At 43.1% G+C, this 23,556-nt stretch overlaps 1 protein-coding gene across 10 annotated transcripts in view; it reads right to left on the bottom strand.

Annotated features, from left to right (window-relative positions):
• Positions 1-23,556, bottom strand: part of HECW1 (HECT, C2 and WW domain containing E3 ubiquitin protein ligase 1) — a 456,699-nt gene that overhangs the window by 95,899 nt on the left and 337,244 nt on the right. For 7 of the 10 annotated variants that reach the window (XM_054558879.2, XM_054558881.2, XM_054558882.1 and 4 more), the window contains 5 exons: positions 21,007-22,365; positions 15,639-15,740; positions 10,169-10,319; positions 2,805-2,944; positions 9-130 (listed from right to left, as the gene is read on the bottom strand). In XM_054558879.2, coding sequence (XP_054414854.1) covers positions 9-130; positions 2,805-2,944; positions 10,169-10,319; positions 15,639-15,740; positions 21,007-22,365 — 1,874 coding nt within the window. 10 annotated transcript variants of the gene reach the window in all.

Below are 23,556 nucleotides of genomic sequence, written 5' to 3' on the forward strand. Positions count from 1 at the left end.
GCACTCACATAATTGGCATGCAGCACAGTGAAGAACTCGGGGTTGGTGATGAACTTGACCGCTGGGGACTGCAGCAGCAAGGTGATTTTTTGTGAGTTCACTGGAGAAAGTGACCCATCTCTCCTTAGATCTGAAAAAAGTGAAGCAAAGCAACAGAATGCATTGGGAAAAAGGCATTTCAACCTCTGTACTTCGCTCCTGACGGCAGTGGCACACAAGCCTTCACCCACACAGCAGACTGTTGGATTTAGGCCAAGTGTCATTACTTTATGTACATCAGTTAAGAATCATCATTTCCTAGTAGTGTTACGAATCATCATTTCCTAGTAGTGTTTCGCATAACTTCAGTAAGGCTCAAGTCCTCCAACATCTCTTCCCTTTTATCACAATGATTTTCTTTCTTTTCTTTTCCCTCCCTTCCTTCTTTCCTTCCTTCCTTCCTTCTCTTTCTTTCTCTCTCTTTCCCTTTCTTTCTTTCCTTCTTTCTCTTTCTTCTCTCTCCTTCCTTCCTTCCTTCCTTCCTTCCCTCCCTCCCTCCTTCCCCCTTCCTTCCCTCCATCCCTCCCTCCTTCCCTCTTCCTTCCTTCCCTCCCTCCCTCCTTTCTTTCCTTCCTTCCTTCCTTCCTTCCTTTCTCTCTCTCTTTCTTTCTTTCTTTTCTTCCTTTCTTCTTTCTTTCTTCTCTCTCTCTCTCTTTGTCTTCCTTGAGACAGAATCTCGCTCTGTCATCCAGGCTGGAGTGCAGCCGCGCAATCGCAGCTCACCGCAGCCTTTAACTCCTGGGCTCAAGCCATCCTCCCAGATACTCAGCCTGCTGAGTAGCTGCGACTACAGGCATGCAGCACCATGCCTAGCTATTTTTTTCTTATTTCCTTTACAAGTTGCTACCCATAGCTGTGATAGATTGTTTGCAGAAAGGACCACAGTTCCTCTCCTCCTTGTATCCACATCCAGTTGTATTGGGACTTCGCTACTCTTCTCCATGGTGAATTGGGGCTGGCCATGTGCCTTGTTTCAACCAATAGAACATGTCAGAAGTGACAACGGGTCAGTTCTGCATCAGGGTTTCAAGAGACCTGTGTGTCTCCACTCTCTGGTAACCCTGCCACTGCCATGAGAACGAGCTTGGGCAAGCCTGCTGCAAGATGAGAGGCCACAAGGCCACGGGAGCAGGAACAAGCCACCCTAGTGGCAGCCGTCTCAGGTCAGCCTGTGGCCGACTCTGCAGCTGACCCAAGATGGACAGGTGAGCCCAGCAGCACCCTGAGGAGCCACCTAGCTGAGCTCAGCTCAAATTGCCAACCTGTAGAACTGTGGGGTAGATGCATGGCTGTGAGTTTCAGCCACTAATTGTGGGATTTTTTTTCTATACAATAAATGCCAACTTATTTAATATCAAACTCAGAAATAAACTTTCTGCTGCTTTTTCCTCATGTTTCTAGTTACTTGGCTATTGTACCATGTCTCTCTCAGAAGTTTGAACAAAGAAATTAATAACAGGCCAGGTGTGGTGTCTCATGCCTGTAATCCTAGCACTTCAGGAGGCTGAGGTGGGAGGACCACTTGAGGCCAGGAATTTGAGACCAGCCTGGGCAACATAGCAAGACTGTGTCTCTACAAAAAATGAAAAAATTAGCCAGGCATGGTGGTGCATGCCTGAGGTCCCAGCTACGCAGGAGGCTGAGTTGGGAGGACTGTTTGAGCCCAGGAGTTTGAGGCTGCAGTGAGCTATGATCGCACCATGCACTCCAGCCTGGGTGACAAAGAGAGACTCTGTCTTCAATAATAATAATAACGATAACAGAAAAACCTAAACTAGTCAGTTTAGTTAGCATATCTGGTAAAATGAATAGAAACGGGGAAATTAAAATTGGTGGTGGAACTGTGGATGTGCATTTTGAAAAATCACATGAAAATGTCCAATATTCTGCGTTGCTGTAGACGGCTGAGATCTGGCAGGATTGGAATCCCAGTGCTGCCTGCCCAGACTGTTCTCTAAGCCTTCTTTTGGCAAATAAATCGGCCATCATTTATCCAACTTAAAAAGAAAGTGGATTATTAGGATGTCACTGTGATAATCTTATCTCATTACAGGTTAAAAAAAAAAAAAAAGTGGAAGCCAGTCTCATGCCTTTTGATTATCCTTGTCTGAGTTCCACTTGGGCAAATTCAAAGAAATGAAAACCAGGCCCCAGGTGAATGCCTACTGTAGTGGGAAAAAATTCCCTCCTGTGGCATGCTGGAAAACCTCTTCACTCCCAGGTTCCTCTCTTGGGGGAATTGAATTTTATTCTACAAACAAGTGATTATTCCTAGTGTTGTCACATGGCTCCTTTGCAATAGACGGTGAATTTTTATTGCATGTTTTATTTATAAGTGAAAAAATCCTTAGGACACCAACAAATACAATAAATTTACTTAACAATAACTTATAAATAAAAAATAAATAAAACATTTACTTAACAATAAATGATTGAGCCACTGACAAAGTTGCCTTGCTCCACAAGCACTGTAGCAAACTCAGCTCCATCCCCAGAATTCATCTGCTTTCCTGTCTCCAGATCCCCACGCCAGGGTGGTGATGTTTCCTTCACTGTGATCACTTCTCCTCAGTTTCCTGGTGGGAAGCTCCTTCTGTCTGCTTTCCCTTGTGGGCAGCAGGCATGCCTCTCTCCTCCACCCTGGCATTCCACTCTCTTCACCCTGGGGCACATTGCTCCCCATGAGGCAGGGTGAGAGGCTTGTAGCCCTCTGTCACGCAGCCCCTGGAAGCCATCACATGTTGTGGGGACCCCTCCTCCAATACCTAAGCTGGACTGGGAAGATTCGGCTTCTGAGTCACTCCCTCCACCTCCGCCTCCTCCTGCTGGGGCTTGCTCACAGCTTTGGCTGCCAGAATCTTCTTCGGACCTCTCTGTTGCAATGGTTCGCTGAATGTTTTGATACCTTTGCATTAGAAAATGGAAAGACAGGAGTTAACTTTGGTTTGCTCCTTGGGGGCCAAAACTCTGAATCAGATAATTAGAGAAATCTGTAAAGAACTGTCTTGAATGTCAGGAAAGAAATGCTTAAAATTCCCACAAGATAGCCAGAACAATTAGCAAGACAAGTATCTCTAAGATGATTCGAGTTCTTTTTGTTTTGTAAGCTATGATGAGTTTCAAGTATGGTGACTTTTAAAAAATCAACACAAATAATAACTAATCATGCAAAACAGCCTGTGCCCTGCATTAAACAAAATCAGGCTAAGTCTAAAATAAGAGTGTGGGAAGTAAATTAAAATGCTACAACTAAGATATCAAATTACCTCAACATTATTGTAATAAGTGTACAAACTGGGCTAGCAGTTCTACTCACTTAGTTTTATTTGTTGGGTAATTGATATAATTGGGCAGAGGTCGTGGAAATATTACATCTAATAGCATGCTGGCAAATAAATAAATGTTTTCTTCTTATTCAAAGGCTCATTTTGCTTTTCTTCCCAAGTTGGGGATTTAGTCATTTGGCCAGCCAGCTGGCCATCTTGCCAAGTACTAAATATTTCCTAACCCTTCCAATGTGTGCAGGCTCTGTGCTAGACTTTCAGATGGAAGAGAGGATTAGAATATGACATTGCCCTTTAAACACACACAGTCGAGATGGAACAAAAGGGAAATGGGACGGAAGCCATAACTCCAGCCAGGTGAAAGGCTGTCACAGACAGGCAAGAGGTGCGTGGGACACAGATGAGGAGACTCCCAAGGTTTGTAATTTGTGAAGCTGGAGTATGAATTTGTTGGGGAGCTTGTTAGGAAAGGGCATTTCAGAAGAGAAACAACATGTACAAAAGCAGGCCACCCTTGGGGAGCTCTGAGACGCCTGGCAGTGGCATCAGGATGTGTGGGCACCGGGCAGGGCCAGGAGACCAGTGGAGAGGGAGGAGGGAGCCCCAGAGGGCTCCCCCTGCCGTAGGATGGGTATTATTCTCTAAGCCACAGGTTCCCCAACCTGAGCCACGCAGAATCACCCGCAGGACTTAAAACACAGACTGCTGGCTCCACCCCCCGAGTCTCTGATTCAGTAGGTTTGGTGTAGGGCCCAAGAATGTGCATTTCTTTTTTCTTTTTCTTTTCTTTTTTTTTTTTTTTATTATAGAATGTGCATTTCTGATGAGTTCCCAGGTGATCCTGATGCTGCTGGCCCAGGGATCAATCTTGAGAATGAACCATTGCTCTTGGTGATGGGTAGCTGCGAAAAAAAAAACCAGGCAGGGCCAGATGTACACGGAGATTGATCATCCAGTGTCGGAGTGGAGAATGCATTGGAGGAGAGGAGCCTGGAGCTGTGGAGAGCAGCTGGGGGCTCCTGCAAAAGCCTAGGCTGGAGAATTTCCTGGAGACTTTTTGTCTCCAGGAAAGCAATGAGGGGTGGAGGGAGGGGGTGAAGAGGAGGAGGAGGATGAGAGACAAGGTAGCAGGGAATAGCCAGTCTCCAACTGCAATCCCAGGTGGGAAAGCATGGGGATGCTCGCTGCACAGATGAGGCTCCACTATGGCAGGATTTCTGCAGACCAGTGCCCTGCTCTTTCCTTGACCTTACAGAGGAAAGCTTTCTTACTGTAGTCTCCAGCCATTTGCAAGAGCATCATCTGAGTGATTGTTAAAGTTACAGAAATTGAAGCAAAATAAAAATCTGCATTTCTAACAAGTTCTTTAGGAAGTATTATTTATATCTAGGTTTGAGAACTACTGGTCTAAGAGCTTTCTTTCAGTTTTGTTTTATCTGGAGAGACTCCCACTCACTTCTGACACCTTTCAGAAGCCACCTTTGCCTGTAGTGGTTACTGCAAGGCATTTCCTGAGCAGGCCTCTTAGAACAAAATGTGGAAGGGGGCAATGAGCTGAGCGGTGGCGGAATTACAGAGAGAAACATTTGTGGTAATTCACCACTCCGTACATCTGTGGTGGGAGGTTATGAAGAGTGATGGATGGTGAAGGATGGCCCTCTGTGATCTTCTCTCTGCTGGGGACTCAGGGAACATAGCCATGGCAGGAAAGCAAGGGGTGCCAGCAAGAAGCTGCTCAAGTGTGTGACCTTGACCAAGGCGGGGAACAGGGCCTGCCAAAGACTAAGGCAGCTGCTACTGGGAGGATTCCCTAAATGCCTTATGGCAGACTGCGTTTGTCAAAATGGTTCAACGATATTTTTAGAACCACATGCTCTTCCAGAACTGTATCTCTCCTTTTAAAAGATAGAATCCATGTCCCCTTCAACTACCTTGACTAATAGAGTTTGTAACAGTTCGTGATGGAACTTAGCAGCCATGCTCTGAGGCGGCCCAGGCCTCATGGAAAGTCTCTGTGCAGGTGTCCTGGCTGAGAGGCCCAGCCCACAGCCAGCATCAAGCTCCTAATATGTGAGTCTCCAGCCCCGGCCACCCTCTCACTGCAACCAGGAGATATTCCGGCAGAGAACTGCCTAGCTGGGCTCAGTCAAACCAGAACCACGAGAAATAATGGTAAGAAGAAATGTTTGTGGTTGTTTTATGCCACTACGTTTGGTGTAGTTTTACTCAGCAATAGATGCCTGGAATAGGGCTTAGACAAATGTCAAGTTGTAGCCTCTCCTTTCCTTCCCAATGTGCAGTAACCACAGCAGAGCATTATAAGTAAATATGATCTTATTTGATGAGGATAATGTCAGCAGTGTCACAACCTACTTCACATGTCCTCAGCTGGACCTTAGTTATCGCAGGCCTTACTGAGTCAACAGCCTCAAATCCTGCATTTGACCCTATGTCTGACCTCTGCCGAAGCACAGAGGCAGTTTGGGGAAGCAGGTCACGCAGTGGCTTGAGGAGGGTCTCTCAGTCTCTCAGGGCAGGACTGCAGCCTCAGAGGCTCCCGAGCTTTAAACAGGAGAGAGAGACAGCTCTCTTCTATTTCCTTAGGAATTATCCATCAATAACCTCCTCCATTTTTTTGTAGCAAAAGGTTAAATATTTATAATAGATAGAGGGCTAATGAAAATTAGCTAGAAAGTCAGCTGAAATACATAATTTGTAAATGGACACACACACACGCACACACATGCACACACACACACACGTACAAAGCCAAACGAAAAAAAAAAGCCCTCCAAAACCAAGCCAAACCAATCAGCCAACTACACAACCTCCCCTCTTTAAAAAAGCCCAAGAATAGACAATTCACATGGAAGAAACTACTCCTTATTAAAGAAAAGCTTATGGAAAACAAGTTGACCCTTGCTCCAACAAGCAAAATGTAAGTGGCATCAAAATACCAGGAGCACCTCTTACAACAACAAAAACAAACCAAACGATAAGATGGAAGTGAAGCTGTAGCTGTTGGCAGAGTAAACCCCTAGAACCACAATGTCCAATGTAGAAAGCAGTTAGGCATTGATACCAAATGCCAAATCCACATTTATCTCCCTTGGCCTAATCTTTTGGGAATAGAACCCTAAGGAAACCCTCCACTATAAGGCAATCTTAATATTTAGCAGGGCCCTGTGACAAAAAACAGTGACAAAAGCAATAAGCAAAACATTCAACAATATGAAATTAGGTTAACTAAACTTCAGCCATTCAGTGGAATACTATACAAGAAATTACATGTTAATCTGAAGACTATGTGGCAATATTAAATGCTTACAGTGTAGTAAGTGAAAAAAGAATATGAAACTAACTACATATGACCATCATAACCATGTAAGAATTGTGCACGCATATGGAAATTGAAGATGGATACGTGTTTTTAAAAAGCTAAATTGGCTGGGCACAGTGGCTCATGTCTGTAATTCTAGCACTTTGGGAGGCCAAGACGGAGGGATCACCTGAGGCCAGGGATTCGAGACAAGCCTGGCCAACATGGTGAGACCTTCTCTCTACTAAAAATGCAAAAATTAGCTGAGTGCGGTGGTGCATGCCTGTAGTCCCAGCTACTAGGGAGGCGGAGGCAGGAGGATCACTTGAACCCAGGAGGCGGAGGTTGCAGTGAGCTGAGATCATGCCATTGCACTCCAGCCTGGGCGACAGAGTGAGACTCCATCTCAAAAAAAAAAAAGCTAAATCATCCTTAGGGTAGAGTGTAGATCACTTTTTTCTATTTAAAACTTCTATTTCCCTTAAATTATCATAATTTCATACAAATAATTAAAAAATCAAACTTTAGTTGATTATTTAAAATAAGAATACATATTTATATTTTCTGCTTTACAGTAAATACTTGTGAAAGTAGAATTAATTAATTCTGGATATTCTGAAAGCATGGGAATTAACTCAGAAAACGATCTTGTACTGAGTACTATCAAACTTCTGGCACCACACTAGGTGCTGGGAGCAGAAAAGAGTAGAAAGAAGAGTAAGGCAAAAAGGTAAGAACAGGCACAGAGGCAGGCACATTCTGGAGGCTATAGGGGAGGAAGTCATTGGCTCTGTGTGGGGGATTCTGGGATGGCTTCCTGGGGCACATGACATTGAGTCAGGTCTGTAGGACGAGATGTGTTTCAGGTGGGAGGCACGTGTGAGGCATTTTCCTGCAGTGGGAGCATGTGGCCAAGCCATAAAGGCCTGGAAGAGTGTGCCGGGTCTGGGGAATGGCTGAGTTGGAACATGGTTACTGCGACCTACCACACAAGCTTACACATTGATTGCTATTTTGTACTCTGCACTTCCTAGTTTTATATCTCCTTGCACAAACACATTTGATTTTCAGAATCATCTGGTTAGGCTCAAAGGAAACTCCTTGCAACACTGAGTAATACTTCCACATGGCTGTGAGCCAGTAATCATTGTAAATTTCTCTGGATAACTGTGGGTTATCAAAAAAATGACCCTTGTGTGTGGTCGCATGTGAGATGGATAGAAGACTGGAAATGTACTTTATTGGGCTGCCTGTTATCATGCCAAATATAAAAATTTTAAATGCTTCAAAGCAATAGGTTAAGATAAGTATGGAAAAGTCTGGATACTTATCTGAAGGTTATCTGATCTTCCCTAGGTATGCTTTTTCACAAGAAATAAGTACCTTCTCAAAGTGCTAAATTCCTTTTCTTTTTATCTGTCCAGATGGATGTAGCAAATGCAACCTCCTATTCAGCAAAGTCCAGCTGCCTCTCCCAGCATGTTCATCTCCACTGGAGGGCACAGGAATTTATATATCAAAGGCTATAAAACTTATTTGGAGACCTGGTTCAGGATGGATTTGGCCTAATTTTTATATTATGCAAGCGGATCACCCCGATAAACTTTCATGGATGTTTATGCCATAGGTCAAGGTGCTTCCTTCTGCTTCAGATTCATTGCCTTGCTTTGGTTAGTGTTCAAAACAGCACCTCTTATGAATACAGCCTGATGATACCTTCCCCTGTTTCTCTGCTAAACAATTGGAGCTTATCAGTTTTGGCAAGACAGACCTAGGGGCTAACTTCTGCCTATGGAATCACAACAGGGTCTCTATGTAAGATGAGCTTACTATGTCTTCTACATTTTTAGTTACACGAATCTTGTTGCAATCACCATGAAAGGACTCTCCCATGGATTTTTGGTCCATTCATGTCTAGTAAAACTGGGTTATCAGGACTTCCTCTCTGTAACATGCTTTGTTGGGGTGAGAATGATTGTAAAGTGTGCTGCCAATGCAAGTCTTTTATGGTTTTCATTAATGACTTAAACACTCGGCTGCTGATGGGGAAAAGTGGAAAGCAAATGTCTTCCAAACACTCAGGCAATGAAAAAATGTGCTGGTGATTTTCACCTAAAGCATGATCCTCTGTGTACAACAGTAAACAGAAGTTCATTTTTATTTTTTTGTTTCCATGTTTTTTGTTTGTTTGTTTGTTTTTGAGATGGAGTCTTACTCTGTCTCCCAGGCTGGAGTGCAGTGGTGCGATCTCAGCTCACTGCAACCTCTGCCTCCCGGGTTCAAGCGATTCTCCTGCCTTAGCCCCCTGAGTAGCTGAGATTACAGGTGCCTTCCACCATGCTTGGCTAATTTTTTTGCATTCTTAGTAGAGACAGGGTTTTACCATGTTGGCCAGGCTGGTCTCGAACTCCTGACTTCAAATGATCCACCCGCCTCAGCCACCCAAAGTGCTGGGATTACAGGCGTGAGCCACTGCGCCTGGCCCCATGTGTTTTTAATAGGACTAAATTGTTTCTCCTCCTTTTTTTCTGGCAGATAACAGTTAAGTCTCAAAGGCATTTGCTGTCAGTAGGTGTGTTCCACAAACCCAGTTCTTCATTCTTTTTAGTCTTTCTCAACTTTTCCTTCACCTTCATACTTTTCATACTTGACATGAAAGCAAGACAGCATGTGGGTGCAATTTCAACTGAAGGAAGCCTCAGTTTGCATTCCTGGTAATGAAAAGTATCCTGAAGCTGCCACTCCAGTCTTAAAGAGCAAGATGTCAGAGACGATGCTTTATACTAGCTTACTGCATCATCTCTGACATGAATGGACCACTGTTTAAGCCTGATACTATTTAAGGCTTTGTTTGCAGGTTAAAAACAAAAGGACATCTTTACAAGTTCAATAGAGAGGGCCTAGTTTTTCAACAAAATAATTCTCAAAAAATGCTTTTAAACATTTCTTTTTCTAAGATGAAGGCTTTTCAAGCATTATTATTGATGGGCATATATCAGTTATGGGATCAGGGTAGGAACGCATACAGTGATTTATGAGACAGTTTATTCTCCAGGCAGCTTTTAATCTTCTTATGGAACCTGTCCTTGGAATGTGTTTAACTGAGGTCTGTATCCTTTTGAGAACTGTATGATGGGTGTGGACCAGTCTGCCAGAAAAATGTGTATCTATGTATAATTTGGGTACAGTGCCTGGAAAGTTCAAGGAACACTGACATCCTTGGTGAACATCCCAGGAGAGGGGCATACACTGGCCCTTGGTTAAGAACTCCTGTTTTTGAGCCTAGGCTATTAAGAAGTTTAGATGATTTCCCATCCTTAAATGACACTCAAGCTTAACTTGTCTCTTGCCTCCAAATTCTAAATCTAGCTTTCCAAATACCTACTAGGAACAGGTTTCTTAAGATACTTAATTACTTTCCAGTCTCCTCATATAGTCTGAGCAGAAAAGTGTAAGGGGAGCATCTCTAGCTGCCATTCTCCTTTCACTGTGGTTTAGGGGAGCTCATTGCATACTGATCACCAACCGCCTGTTGAGTTGCTCCATCTGCTGGATGGACCCCGATCTCCGCATGCCATCCGGGGTGGCTGCTGCCGTCGGACGCTGCCAGGTGGTTGTGCGGTTCACGTGGTCCACATAAAAGACCCGCCCGTGGCTGTCAATTCGAGCTTCCCAGTCTAGTGTTTAATAAAAAGGCAAAAAGAAAAATCAAGGACAAACTACTGACCCATGTGAAACGCATACAACTTCCAGGTCTTCTGCAGGTAGAACTCACCATTGGTTCATGGCTGCAGGCCAGACCCTGCCCACAGCACCTGCCACAACTTCTGGGGCACTGGCATGAACTCGGGAGCTCAGAAAACAATTTAATGAACTCAGACTCTCTGCTGGGCCATGTTAAACAGTCATTGTGGTTCCTTGATCAAGACCTATGTTAAAATTCTAATACTTTCTTTTTTTTTCTTTTTGAGACACTCTTGCTCTGTCACCCAGGCTGAAGTGCGGTGGTGCGATCTTGGCTCACTGCAACCTCCACCTCCTGGGTTCGAGCAATTCTCCTGACTCAGCCTTCCAAGTAGCTGGGATTACAGGTGCCCGCCACCAGGTCCGGCTAATTTTGGTATTTTTTAGTAGAGACAGGGTTTCACCATGTTGGCCATGGTTGGCCAGGCTGGTCTCAAACTCCTGACCTCAGGTGATCTGCCCGCCTCAGCCTCCCAAAGTGCTGAGATTACAGGCATGAGTCATCACACCCATCCAAAATTCTAATAATTTATAAAGAGAAAATCTACTGTTTAATGAATTTATTCCTTTAGAAATGTCCATCCCCACTGTCACTCTTGTTGGCTACTCAAACGACAGCTGTGGAAGATTGGAGTATCCTCCAGTGTGAGCTGACACTGTGATGCTGGAGAACCCTTTCTTTGCTAAGTCTAATAGAGGGCTATTAGGTTCAGTGGAGAGAAGAATGGCCCTCAGATTAAAACCAGTTTTAACTACTGTTCTAAAATCTTGGATGTGTGAATTTAGATAACCTCTGTCTTACACTTAGCGAACTTAATAGATTGCCTTTCCTTTTGAGTGGGTGAATGGAAGGAAATGATTTTTAGGGTTTCAAAACAGCCTTTTGATAAGTTGTTAATTAACAGTGTATATTCAACACGCAGCTGTCAAATATCTCTGGCCACCAAACCAAACCAGTAACTAGGAAGTACCCTTTTGTTGATAAATAACCATCACAAACAGTAGAGGGAGCCCGAGATAAAGAAAAGTTCCCTTGCTTCCCAAATTAAAAATAAAACAAATAAGGAAACAAAAAGGTGGAAGCATGGATGATTCACTACATAATACAGGCAGGGGCTGAGCTGGGGTGAGGTGGGTGAAAAAGAGCTGGAAGCAATGTGTTCACATCTGAGCGAAACATAGAAGAGCAATGCCTGCTGTACAGAGATGGGCAAAGCTTTCACAGTCCACACATCACATTGTGGAAATAGCAGCAGTGTGATAAAGTTATGCTGAAAATGCACAAGACTAAAGAAGAAGAAAAAGCAAAAATGACTGCAAAAGGAGGAAAACCATCCAGGCTTTTCAGTGAGAAAAGCCATAGCTTTTGGGAGTAGGTCAGATACTAACAGTCCCGTTGAAAACTTATCATTCAGGTAATGACATAGCAACTCTCATTTTTTTAAGGGAAAAAATATATTTGGCATATTTATGGTTTTATATGTACACAGTATATCTGTTTGTGGCATTATGGCTTATGCCTGACCTGATGGATTGTCAAATAATGCCCAGTAAAAACCAAAGGACCCCCAAACACCAAACTTAACTTATGAGAGAAATTGAAGGAAAAATGTAGGCAGATTGTATAAATATGTCCTAGGAGATTTTGACTAAAATTGATCTAATGATTATCTAATGATAATCCAGATGTCAAGTGTTAGGTGTAAATGGTAATTCGCTCATGGATGAAATTGTATATACATATGATTACTAGGTAATTAATCTTGATCTAGAAACTTAAAAATTTTAATGGATCCCAAACTAATATTAGTAAAAGCAATAGGACAACTATTTTTCTTGAATCCAACATGACTGTCATCCAACAAAAAATGAGCATTAGTCTTTGAAGAGTATTGTGGAATTTAATTCGATTGAACAAACTGTGTAGCACTCACTCTGAACTGGAGACTGTGCCAGGTCCTGAGGACACAGAGCTGAGTGACACATGACTCTGCCCTCCAGGAACCTACAGTAAAGAGAGGGGTCCTTCATAGACAAAGGTTGGGTTTTATAAATTAAGGGAAAAAGCTAGAAAATGAAGCTGCAATAATGATAATTTATCACCACGTTTCAATTCCTCATGGAAAAGCATGGTAAGCCCAACAGCTGGGCTCTTTCGTCAATACATTAAATATCTGGAATGTATTGTGCTAATTATATACTCATACATATTCAGAAAATAATAGCTAAGTGTAATCAGAAATTATGAACATGTTTTCTGGGTTGCTTTGTAAAGAATTTACTCTCACATATTTTATAACCAAAGGAAATAAATTCCAAATGGAACTTCAGGCATCAACATGACTTGAAGGGCTCAGCACTGTGATGCCATGGGTTTGTCTAAAGAGCCATCTGAAAACAGTACCTCCATGATTCTGGGGCAAGTGATAGCAGTGCAGGTCAGAATTGCAGTCACAATTCATTTGTGGCCGAAGGATCTACTGCACACTAAATTATACGTTCTCCACAAAGTCTAAGAACAATGTAGAACCTATAATGTATCATATTTAGTTATTATATTAACAAAAACCTATACAACTGTATATTTTGAACAATTTTAACAAATGCAATACTATTGCATAGTCTAGACCTTTCTCTTGAACTTCAGAGTCACACATCCAATTTCCTTCTTGACATTACTACCTGGATGACATCTCAAATATAAGATGATCGAAACTGAGTGTCAGATCCTCCCCATCAAAGCCTGCAGTGCCTGCAGCCTTTCCTACCCATCTCAGTTGAAGACAACTCCATCTTTGTAGGTTGAAATTCTTAGGTCATTTTTGATACCTATCTTTCTCTCATCCATATCCAATCTGTCATCAAATCTACCTTTAAAATATATGTCCAGAATCAGACCACTCCTTACCACCTCCACTGCTCCCACTCTGGCCCAAGCTACTATTGTTTGTCACCTGGGTTACTGCATAAAGACATAATCTTATGTTGAATCTCATGCTTCTATCCTTCCTCTTCCCAATTTATTCCCTACACAGCAACCTGGGCAAACTTTGCAAAACCTGAGGCAGACAATGTCACTTCTCTGCTGAAAACTCTACAATGTCCTCCTTTCATTCAGAGTAAAAGCCAAAGCCCTTAAGTGGTTTACAAGGCCCTGCGTGATCTGGGCCTTGCTAGTTCCCTAACCACATCACCTGCTGCCTTCTCCCTTCCTCAGTTTGCTCCAGACAAACTGGTCTCCTATTCCTTAAACCCACCACGGTGTTTCCACCTCCCGACTGGCAGTGGCCATTCCCTGTGCCTGCAAAGCTCTTCCTGCCCATTACTTGCAGGGATAACTCTCTTAACCCTCAGTCATTGTCTTCTCAATGAAGCCTATTCTCACCACTTGTTTTAAAATTGCAAACCAGCCGCCACCACACGAACTCAGAGATCCCTCACCCTGGTCTATTTTTGCTTTTCCATAGCATCTCCTATGCTAGGCCAGTCCCTTTTTAATTATTTTATTGTTTGCTAATCTGTCTTCCAGACTAGACTGTAAGCTCCATGAGGGCAGGAATCTTTGTTTGTTTTGCTTACCCACAATAGTACCTAGCACAGGGTAAACATTCAATAAATATGTGTTGAATGAATGACTATCAGCAATAAGGTAATTCTTGTACTATTTGAGATTATTTAACAATATTCAGTTGGTAGGATGCGTTACCAATTTTTCTAAGGTCTTTCACTGTTATATGGATAGAAAATGGAAAGCTGTCTGGAGAAATTTGTTCTCATTATTGAAAGTGGCTTATATAAAGTAATTATTTTACAATGGATTTATATACAATCATTTATAATATTTGCCTGTATAACTAGTTACCTGTACTGCACAGATTCGAAGTAGATTCATGCATTGAAAGGTTATTTGTTGTGGGGAAAGCGTCCCTTTCCTGGAGATAACATGTTATACATGTTTTTCAAATAAATGTTACCTAGGAAGTATTTGTAGTGATGCTAAAATGTTACTATTCATTTATGGAATGTCCATAAATCAGTGTATAAAGAAAGAAAGAAATCAGGCACCAAAATTCAAGGACATGATGTTTGGCTTGGCCCTTGAAAAACAAATATTGTGTTTCTTTAAATTAGTCCACATATAAAAGATGTTCTTTGATTTCTTACCAACAAATTACAGTCGAATAGGGAGAGGAGTGGTGTTCCTGTAAAGTACAGCACATTACCAAGAACAGATGAACTAAGAAATAAGCACTTCTCCTTTTGAAAACTGTAACTGCTTCATGTAAGCACAGGCAAAAGAATGTAAAGAAACACTGGTTCCTTGCATTCTGGAAAGATTTTGTAGTTGTAAAATCTATCAAATCTTAAATATTATCTTTGCTTGAAAAATAAGCAAAACCAAAACAGAGATGTTCTAGAATTCATGAACATATGTGATGCTAAGTGAATATATAATGTCTGGGCTATCAATTTCTTCCTATAAATTTATTAAATGGAGTATTATGAAGTTAAAGCTAGAATGGTATCTAGAGACTATCTAGGTCAAATCTTTCATTTAGCAGATGAAGACATTTAAACTTTATTTTTTAAATTTTACAAATGAGAAAACTAAGTCCCTGAGAGATTAAATGAATTTCCCAAGTTCAGATGACTAGTTAGATAATTATTAATTACATACTACAGTTACCAGGAGAAACTGACATTGAATTCTATCTTAAAGATGATATTTTGCCTGGCAACCCCTAAGAACTGCAGAAGAAATTTGAAGCTACTACCTATAGATGCAAGTTAAAGTAAGGAAAGTACACGTTCATGTGCCCAGATGGGTTGAAGTTGTTTTAACATATGGAGATGCTTGTGATGTAACAGATCCAATGGAGAACAATAGGATTATTCTATCTTGAACTGCAAATTTTAAATATAAAATGTAAAATTTGGGATTTAAAGGTCATGAACAGTTTGCAAAGACTAGTCAAGTCTAATAAAGAAATGCTCTCCATTTCAGAAGTTGAGAGGCACTGAAAACACTGTGTTATCTCTTCAAGATCACATGGTGAAATCACTAGTCAAAAAAACAAACTAAAAACCCCCCAAAAACCACCAGTTTTTAGAGCAGGTGTCATACTGGTCTTTGTTAACACTGTAAGGCACGGAGTTGGGAAAGACTTTAGATGTTTACACACAAATTCATACTGACCTGCTTAGACTTGATAGGAAGAGTTAAGACACAGATTTTAAAAACTAAAGCTTACTTGGTGGAAGAGGCTCATCGATTGTTGGGTAGTGATGATGTTCAGGCCTCAGGGAAGGAAGCTGGCTTACTGGCTGGGAATTATGGAGTATAGGACATTCACCTATGGACAAGATAGTCAATACATTCAGATTCATTCACTGCCGCGGCAACATCATCAAAAAGCATGACTGTAAAACTAAGCACTACAAGAAACAACCCCAAAGAGTGGGAAATCCATTTGTGTGTGTGTGTCAGTTTGCTACATTCACAGTCATTCATGAGGGGGGATATATTTTTTTAAAAAAGAAGAAAATCCAAACACTTCATAACTAATGATCTGCGCCACACAGTCCAATATGTAGGATTTGAGTCTGATTCTGTAATGACCCGAATTTCCTGAATCAGAAAGTGGCACCAGAAAGGAACACAAGAGAAAATTAGCAGAGCCTGATTTTAGCCCAGTGGAGGAAATAGGCCTGTTTGAGGGAAATGCAGCATTTTATAAGGTTCTATAAAAGTTCCTTGGGCTTGTGCAAAATGACACCTCCTCACTTGGATAGGTTTCGTCACAGGGCTGCCGAAAGGCTGTTTTTCAGATTTTTGAGGGGAATGAACTCTTAGATGGCACCAAGACAGGTCAAGGAGCTGGCGAGCCAAGAATGTAAATTCCTGTAGTAGGAAAGCTGGAGGCTGGGGGGTTGGGGAGGGGAGCCAAGGTGCCGAGGGATCTCAGGACTGTCCAGATTATTTTGAGGAGAAATCAGACAAGCCAGGGTGCTCCGGAAAGAGGAAAGGACAAGAGACAAAGGAAGTAGATAAAAAGCAGAAAGACGGCTACAGGAAAGCTCAAAACACAGAAATGGGAAGGAAGGAGGAAGAAAGACAGACATGGAGAAAGTTTAGAAATAAACATTATATCCACAGGATGCATGTCTCAGATTACTAAAAGGAAACCTACAACAGACATAGCTTATACTGTTCTCAGTTCGGACTTATAATGAACTGAACAATATTCTGAAGTGGTGTCCTCAGGCATGTAGAGCAGCCATGCAGAAGGCAGGCCTGCAGCACCAGCTGCTTGCGTCACATAATCAGAGGCCAGTGCTCTTGATCTTTGCAGAGTGAGAAGGGCCCAGGACAAAGGATGGCCCTTTTTCAGATGGTTCCTCCTGCCTCACACCGTGCTGGTTTTCTTGCAAAAGGCTTTAAGGGCCAGAGGGCAAAGGTCAGGCCTTTTCCTTCTTCTGTCCTCTGCTGATGCAAATAGCAAGTGTTCCATTATCCCTTGGGTCAAAAAGGAGAGAGACTGAAAAATGGTGGTCAAATCGTTGTAGGATCTCAAATGCTGAATATTTCCTAGAATATCCACACATGGAAAGGATGATTATTTCTTCTCACTCTAGTTCTATGGAACTGATCAAAAATAAAAATAAATTAATTAGGAAGAAAGGTGGGTTTAATTTTGTGATTTAATTCCTAGAGCTCACTGGCAAACAGAAGTAGAGATATATTCAGGAACAAAGGGTCCTTTTAAATGTTAAATATAGAACATTATTTGTTGAGCAAATTCTGCTATGTTACTCAAATCCTCTGGGTCCTTGGAGATGCTAATGGAAAACAAGGAAGGTTCCCCTCATGCCGGCACCCAGTTCATTGTGGACAGACTGCTGTTTCAAAGATGGGCTCTGTGTTTAAGTGGATACCACACTCATGTTTGTTTGTATACATGTTTAGTGTCAGAAATTAAACAAAACCATGGTATAGTTGTTATGTCATCAGCTGCTGCATTTTTAACTTAGTTTCTTTAAAAACAACAATAGACTTACCTCTTGAAATTAATGCAACCAATCAGGTTAATTACTCCTCCAAGCTAGTGGAAATACAATATTGTCGACTGCCTGGGGTTAATGGAGCTGATCCCACCTGCTTGTGAACCCCAAGCAAATGCAATGATGTGACCGACATGTCTCAGCCGACTGAATGGATGGAGGCACTGAAGAAGCAAGCAGTTCTATTCTGCACAAGGACAGGGCTCCACATCATCACCCTTGCCTCAAACACAAAGCAAGTGTTGAAACCCGCCAGAACCTCCCAGAAGGAGATCTATTCCTCAGCAAACAGCAAGCAATGTCCTTTTAAATTCCCTTCTATTTATAAATAATATAACCTAATTGTAGAGAAAGATAGGTTGCCTTGCATATTATTTGAAGCAAAGCGATTTATACCTAATAATGTGAAAATTTCCCTTGAATTATAAAGTACAGGAAATGCAAATTCAAAGGATTGTTTTAGATGCTTTATACAACATAATATAAACAGTTACCCTCACTGCTTGTCTGCCTGGAACTGCTCACTGCTTGTCTTCCTCACTTGGTGGGAAGCAGAGTGCTTTTGTAGTATCATCTCATTAAATTTTCCCAACAACACTTTGAGGGAGATTCTATAATTATACCCATTTTGCACATGAGGAAACTGAGGCACAGAACAGCTAGGTAACTTGGCGAGGAAGTGGGAGGAGTGAATATAAATCCAGGAGGCCTGACTCCAGGGCCTGAGCTCATAACCATGACATTATGTTACTCTTTTCATTCATCTGCAGAAGGTCTTTCAAGAACTATTCTAAATTAAACTTTCAAAAAGGAGGTATTTATAGAGGGAAATAAAGCAAAAAGTATGAAAGAATACTAGCCTGTATAGTTGTCAGTTCAGACTTAGAACAGTGTTCCTCTATAAATTGTTGCAGCCTCATCTATGTGGGCACGTGGACAACAAATCCACCTGGGTTAATCTAATGCAGTTTTTTTTTTTCTCTCTCTCTCTTTTTTTTGAGATGGAGTTCTGTTCTTGTTGCCCAGTCGGGAGTGCAATGGCACGATCTCGGCTCACTGCAACCTCTCCCTCCTGGGTTCCAGTGATTCTCCTGCCTCAGCCTCCCAAGTAGCTGAGATTACAGGTGCCCACCACCATGCCCAGCTAATATTTTGTATTTTTTTTTTAGTAGAGACAGGGTTTCACCCTGTTGGCCAGGCTGGTCTTGAACTCCTGACTTCAGGCAATCCACCCACCTCGGCCTCCCAAAGTGCTGGGATTACAGGCGTGAGTCCACACACCCGGCCGTCTAATGCAATTTCTACAGTAAAGGAATTTGCAATCTTAGAAGTCAAGGAGAAGGAGCAATAGGGATTTTTATGGAAGCAGACGTCACCCACACAATCACGTATCAGGCAGGTCATGTTAAAGCCCCGCTTTCTTGAAGCATCTGCTGTTGTGAAGCCTGGTGGCAAGTGAAGGACAGTCCCACAATGCAGACAGGGTTAGCCTGGGGACTCACTGCTGAGGCGGGGAAGGCTGGCTGGGAAGAAGTCACATGCCAGCGTGTGCATGGCCTACAGGAGATCAAGAGACCCCTCGGGAATCTTTGTGTTTCCCCTTGTGATCACCATAGTGAAGCATGCAGGTGCTTCTTAACCTTTTCTGAGTTTACACTCTGCAGAGTTCAGGAACTTAGACATTTCTTTAGAAACTGCCAATGCCAATGCAGAGATGTCCACTGTGACCCCGAAACACTTCCTGCTCTTCCACCTGGCCTCTAAAGGGTAAGGATGTGACTTTTTTGTTTGTAAAACATGATCTTACATAAATTTACACTGAGCCAAGTTTCAACTGACCATGTGTAGATTATCTCCCAACATGGGGGCCAGAAAACTGTGCACTAAAACAGGGTTGTATCGCTCTGAGCTAAGAAAAGTGTCAGTACACTTTTCAATACTAAAAAAAAAAAAAGCTTTTTAGTGAGAACAGTTATTTAATTTTTCACCTCTAGACCCACAAAGCCTAAAGTATTCACTATCTGGCTCTTCATAGGAAAAATTTGCAGACCTCTGTAACCCAACATCCCTGCCAGCTCCTACGTGTGCCTTTTATGTGGGAATCCCCCAATCCCCTTTTGTTGTATTATTTTAATTATGCTGTAATTATCGAGTAATGTCCATACATCACCTGATGCCATTCCATCTTCCTGTGCCCAGTGCATTACATCTGGCCTAGAATAAAGGAAGTCCTCGAAACATCCTTGTGAAAGAAAGGCATTTCCCATTCCCTTCTCCTCACAGGAGGGATTTTCCATCCCGCTCCTTGTGGGTGCCTTTCCATGCTGTCTGTTTTACCTTTCTGCCTGTGTTTCTTTTTCTCTACCAATTTCCTCGCGTTTCTCATTATCGCATGTGCCACCTTCTCTCACTCTTTTTCTGAAATGTAGAAGTGGGCATTATTGAATACTTAAAATTATTTTTTTTAATACTCACTTTAGCTCCTGTTAAAAAAAAATTTGTAGGCACCAGGGGTTTGTTTAGGTGCTAAGAATTCAAACATAAAGAAACACAACTCTGGCCCTTGATAAGCTTACAATCTAGAGAAAATATCCCCGCCTTTTGTTGGAGGCTAATTTCAACAGCAGAACAGCAAAATAGCAGAGGCTATGTTTTTCTCTTTTAAAACAACTGAATTATTTCATATTATTATGTGACTTTTCAATTTTTTTTTTTCCCAGTCATACCACTGTCACTTGACTGGAAGACAGTTCCCACTCCTGGATAAGGAAATGCAAATTAATTTCACTTATAATTCCACAGGCAGGACTAAGAAAGAACATCTTTGGTTAAAACACAGAATACCTTTTAAAACTAATGGTGGCAGCTTTTGGATTTGATTCTTATTGAAAACAAAGTGATTTATATACAATCATGTTATTTTTCCCTTCCATTAGCCAAAATAGCCAACAACAACAACAAAAACAACAACAAAACAAAACCAACAGTAATAACAAGAATTGAGTGGACATAAATAATGACAAATATACATAGGCTAGACATATCTATATGTACGTACATGGGCTAGTTGAATTCTAAAACAGAGGTAAAATCTGTTCTTCAACTAATATTAACATCTATTGCTAATCTTCCATGTGCTTTGAAAGTCAGCAGATATTTACACATTATCCATTTAATGTAGATAGATTATTTCCCATGTATATCATTTGATACTAGTCTTGGGGCTCTGGCTGCTGTCAAGACTAGGATAACATGTACACTAACCAGTTCTGGTGCTTAGTTAAAACAAACATAGAAGCACACATACAAGTGCACGCTCACATCCAACCAGTCGTAATTCCTGGTGTGTATCTGAGACATTGTGGGGTGTCAGCTACTCACAGTTATCTATGCTCACACACAGATACACATGCACACATATATGTACAAGACAGGCATACATTGCCACAGCAACCCCGTTTGACACCGATCCCCCGCCCCTCTTGTTTTTAAACTGTTGGTGACACCTTTGTCCCCCTGACGGTCCTAATCTCACTCTGATCAGGTTTGAGGTCTAACCTTCTCTCCGATTGCTTGGACCTGCCACGGGGGATTCCAGACCTTCCGGGGTTCTTTCCACGTGCCCGCTAGGGGCAGCCAGCTCGTCTTGCCACGGCCCAGCGCCGTTCGTGGACTCCGGGTCCAGCTCAGGGCTCTGCATGGAGTCGGGTACCGACTCGAACGCGCTGTTCTCCTCCTCCTCGTCGTCTTGCGAGGAGAAGACCGTGCTCTCGGAGATCTTGGCGCTGTCCACGGAGGAGAAGCGCGTGTGGCTGGCGAACCTGTTGCCGTTGTAGCAGGAGGGGCTGTAGCACGAGGCGCTGTAGCACGAGCTGCTGTAGCAGGACGTGCTGTAGCAAGAGGAGCTGTAGCACGAGGGGCTGCAGCAGGACGCGTCACAGCCCTCGCAACTGTGGTCCCCGCCTTGCCTGGGGCTGGAGTCGCTCTCGCTCCCGGTGCTGGGGTGCGTGTCGCCATCCTGGGCCGCGCCATTGGCCAGGCTGGGGAAGTGGCCCTCGGAGTGGCCAGGGTGTGCCGTGCCTGGAGTAGCCCCCTCGGGCTCTTCTCTGTCCTCTTCCAGGGCAGACGGGTCAGCGGCCATCGTGTCCACCTCGCTGAGCCCATCCTTCTCCGACGAGTCCTTGAGGGTGGACTCCTCCTCCGCGCCGTCCTCCTCCTCTGCCGCGCTGCCTCCCTGGGCCGAGGGCATGCTGTGCAGCAGGGTGTGGATGCGGATGTAGTGTGTCCGCGGGGTCTCGGGGTCCCCGCAGGCTGACGCGATGACCGTCTCCAGCTCGGACACAGGCAAGGAGCAGGGCCTGCTTTTTCTCTTCACCGAGGCCCGCAGCTGCAGCCTGCCCTCTCCCTGCTCCAGGGTAGACACATCTCCCTCCTCCTCCTCCTGCTCCTTCTCCTCTTCTTCCCTTCCAGCCCGGCTCTGCGTCGTTGCTTCCTCCTCCAAGGGCTCCTCCTTGGTGCTGGCTGGGGCTTCACCGTCTTCCAGCAGCAGTGCTGACGCCTCCTCACCCAGGTCCAGCTGCTCGGCCAGCTCTTCTGCACTGGGGGCAGGCTGGATGTCCTTTTGCACCTGGGCCAGGAGCTCCCCAGCCCCCTCAGGTCCCACAGAGACCATGCCCTGGTCTCCTGCCTCAGTGATGACTGCTGCTTCTTCAGCTGGTCTGGAAAGCTCCATGCTTTGGTTTCCTGGACCATCGGGGACACTGCCCTCACCCAGCTGCTCTGGCTTCCAGCTCTCAGAGGACTCTGGTGCCTCAGACCGAGGTTCCCCACTGCCGCTTTCCATCAGGTTGTTCATGGGGCTGTCCTGAATTTGGGCTGACTCAGGCTCGGTACTCAGGGAAATCTCCTCATCATCTGCTGGTAAGAAGAAAAATATGTCATTTCTCCCAGAAGAGAGCATTGTGGTGTTAGGATACCCTGTGGGACATGTAACCATCACTAAAGGATTTCTACATTAGGATAGTGAATGTAGGTTGATGAGGGTTTCTCACCGGCCAGAGCTCTAGTGAAAAATTCTGTAAGAATGAGTTCTTGCTATGTTAACAACAACTTGCAGTCATGGATATATTTCCGAAATATGTTTCAAGGGAATTCATCTTTTGGTTAAAATGCCCGAAGCCTAGCACTAACCCAGTTCTGGGCACATAGTAGGTGCTCAACAGTGTTTGCCACATGGAATGACTTCCAGGGATGAGGGTAGTAGTGGTGTTATTTATAGCTCCTTGATGATTATATTTAGTTAATTGCATTTGCTCAGAATGTTTCTTATGCTTAGGTCCTGCAGGGTGGCATAAGGGGTAAACAGGATTCTCAGGCAACCAGAGAGAAGAAAAAGGCTGGATGAAGAATAGGAACAATCACAGTCATCCAATATCTCAGGCTGGAAGGTTCCCAACATTTAGAGTTTATTCCAATTTAAAAAAAACAAGGTCTTCACCTCAAGCAGCCATTCACGAGGTAGCAGCCAGCCAGTGTTTAACTCTACCTTCCTGCAGCTGTTCTACTGGATTCCTGCCAGATGTGAAATTCCCCATTTCAAATGCATTAGTGAAATTCACTAAAGAAAATCAGTCCCTCTGGTGAGCTGTAAAGCTGTCCTTATGGCTACACCAAAGGAAGAGTCACTTGTATTCTCAGAATATAGAAATAGACTGAATTTGAAAAGACAAAATAGTCAAGGTGTTTTCTTACAATCTAAGTTGTATATTGGCATAGGAAAGTACACCTGGAGTTTAATGAGTGGGTAGTGATCAACTCCAGGCTCTAAGTTCTCAAGGGCTTCATTAGACTTAACAGCAACTTGTAAATGATCCAGGAGGTCCTAACAGTTCTCAGTGTGATCTATATTGAGATGTATGGGGGCTGCAGAAGAAGAGCAAAAATAGAATTATGAGGCATCTTATCATTCGTATTTTGAAATCTGTTTTAGCATTAAATGGAACACTGGATGATTCTGGAGTTTTCTGTCCTATTTATACCTTTCTTGTTTTTCTGTGATATTATAAAAATTCATTGTACAATTATAGTTCTTCAACATGACATTCTTCA

The sequence above is a fragment of the Pongo abelii genome, chromosome 6 (genome assembly GCF_028885655.2).
Source record: "Pongo abelii isolate AG06213 chromosome 6, NHGRI_mPonAbe1-v2.0_pri, whole genome shotgun sequence".
NCBI classification, from domain to species: Eukaryota; Metazoa; Chordata; class Mammalia; order Primates; family Hominidae; genus Pongo; species Pongo abelii.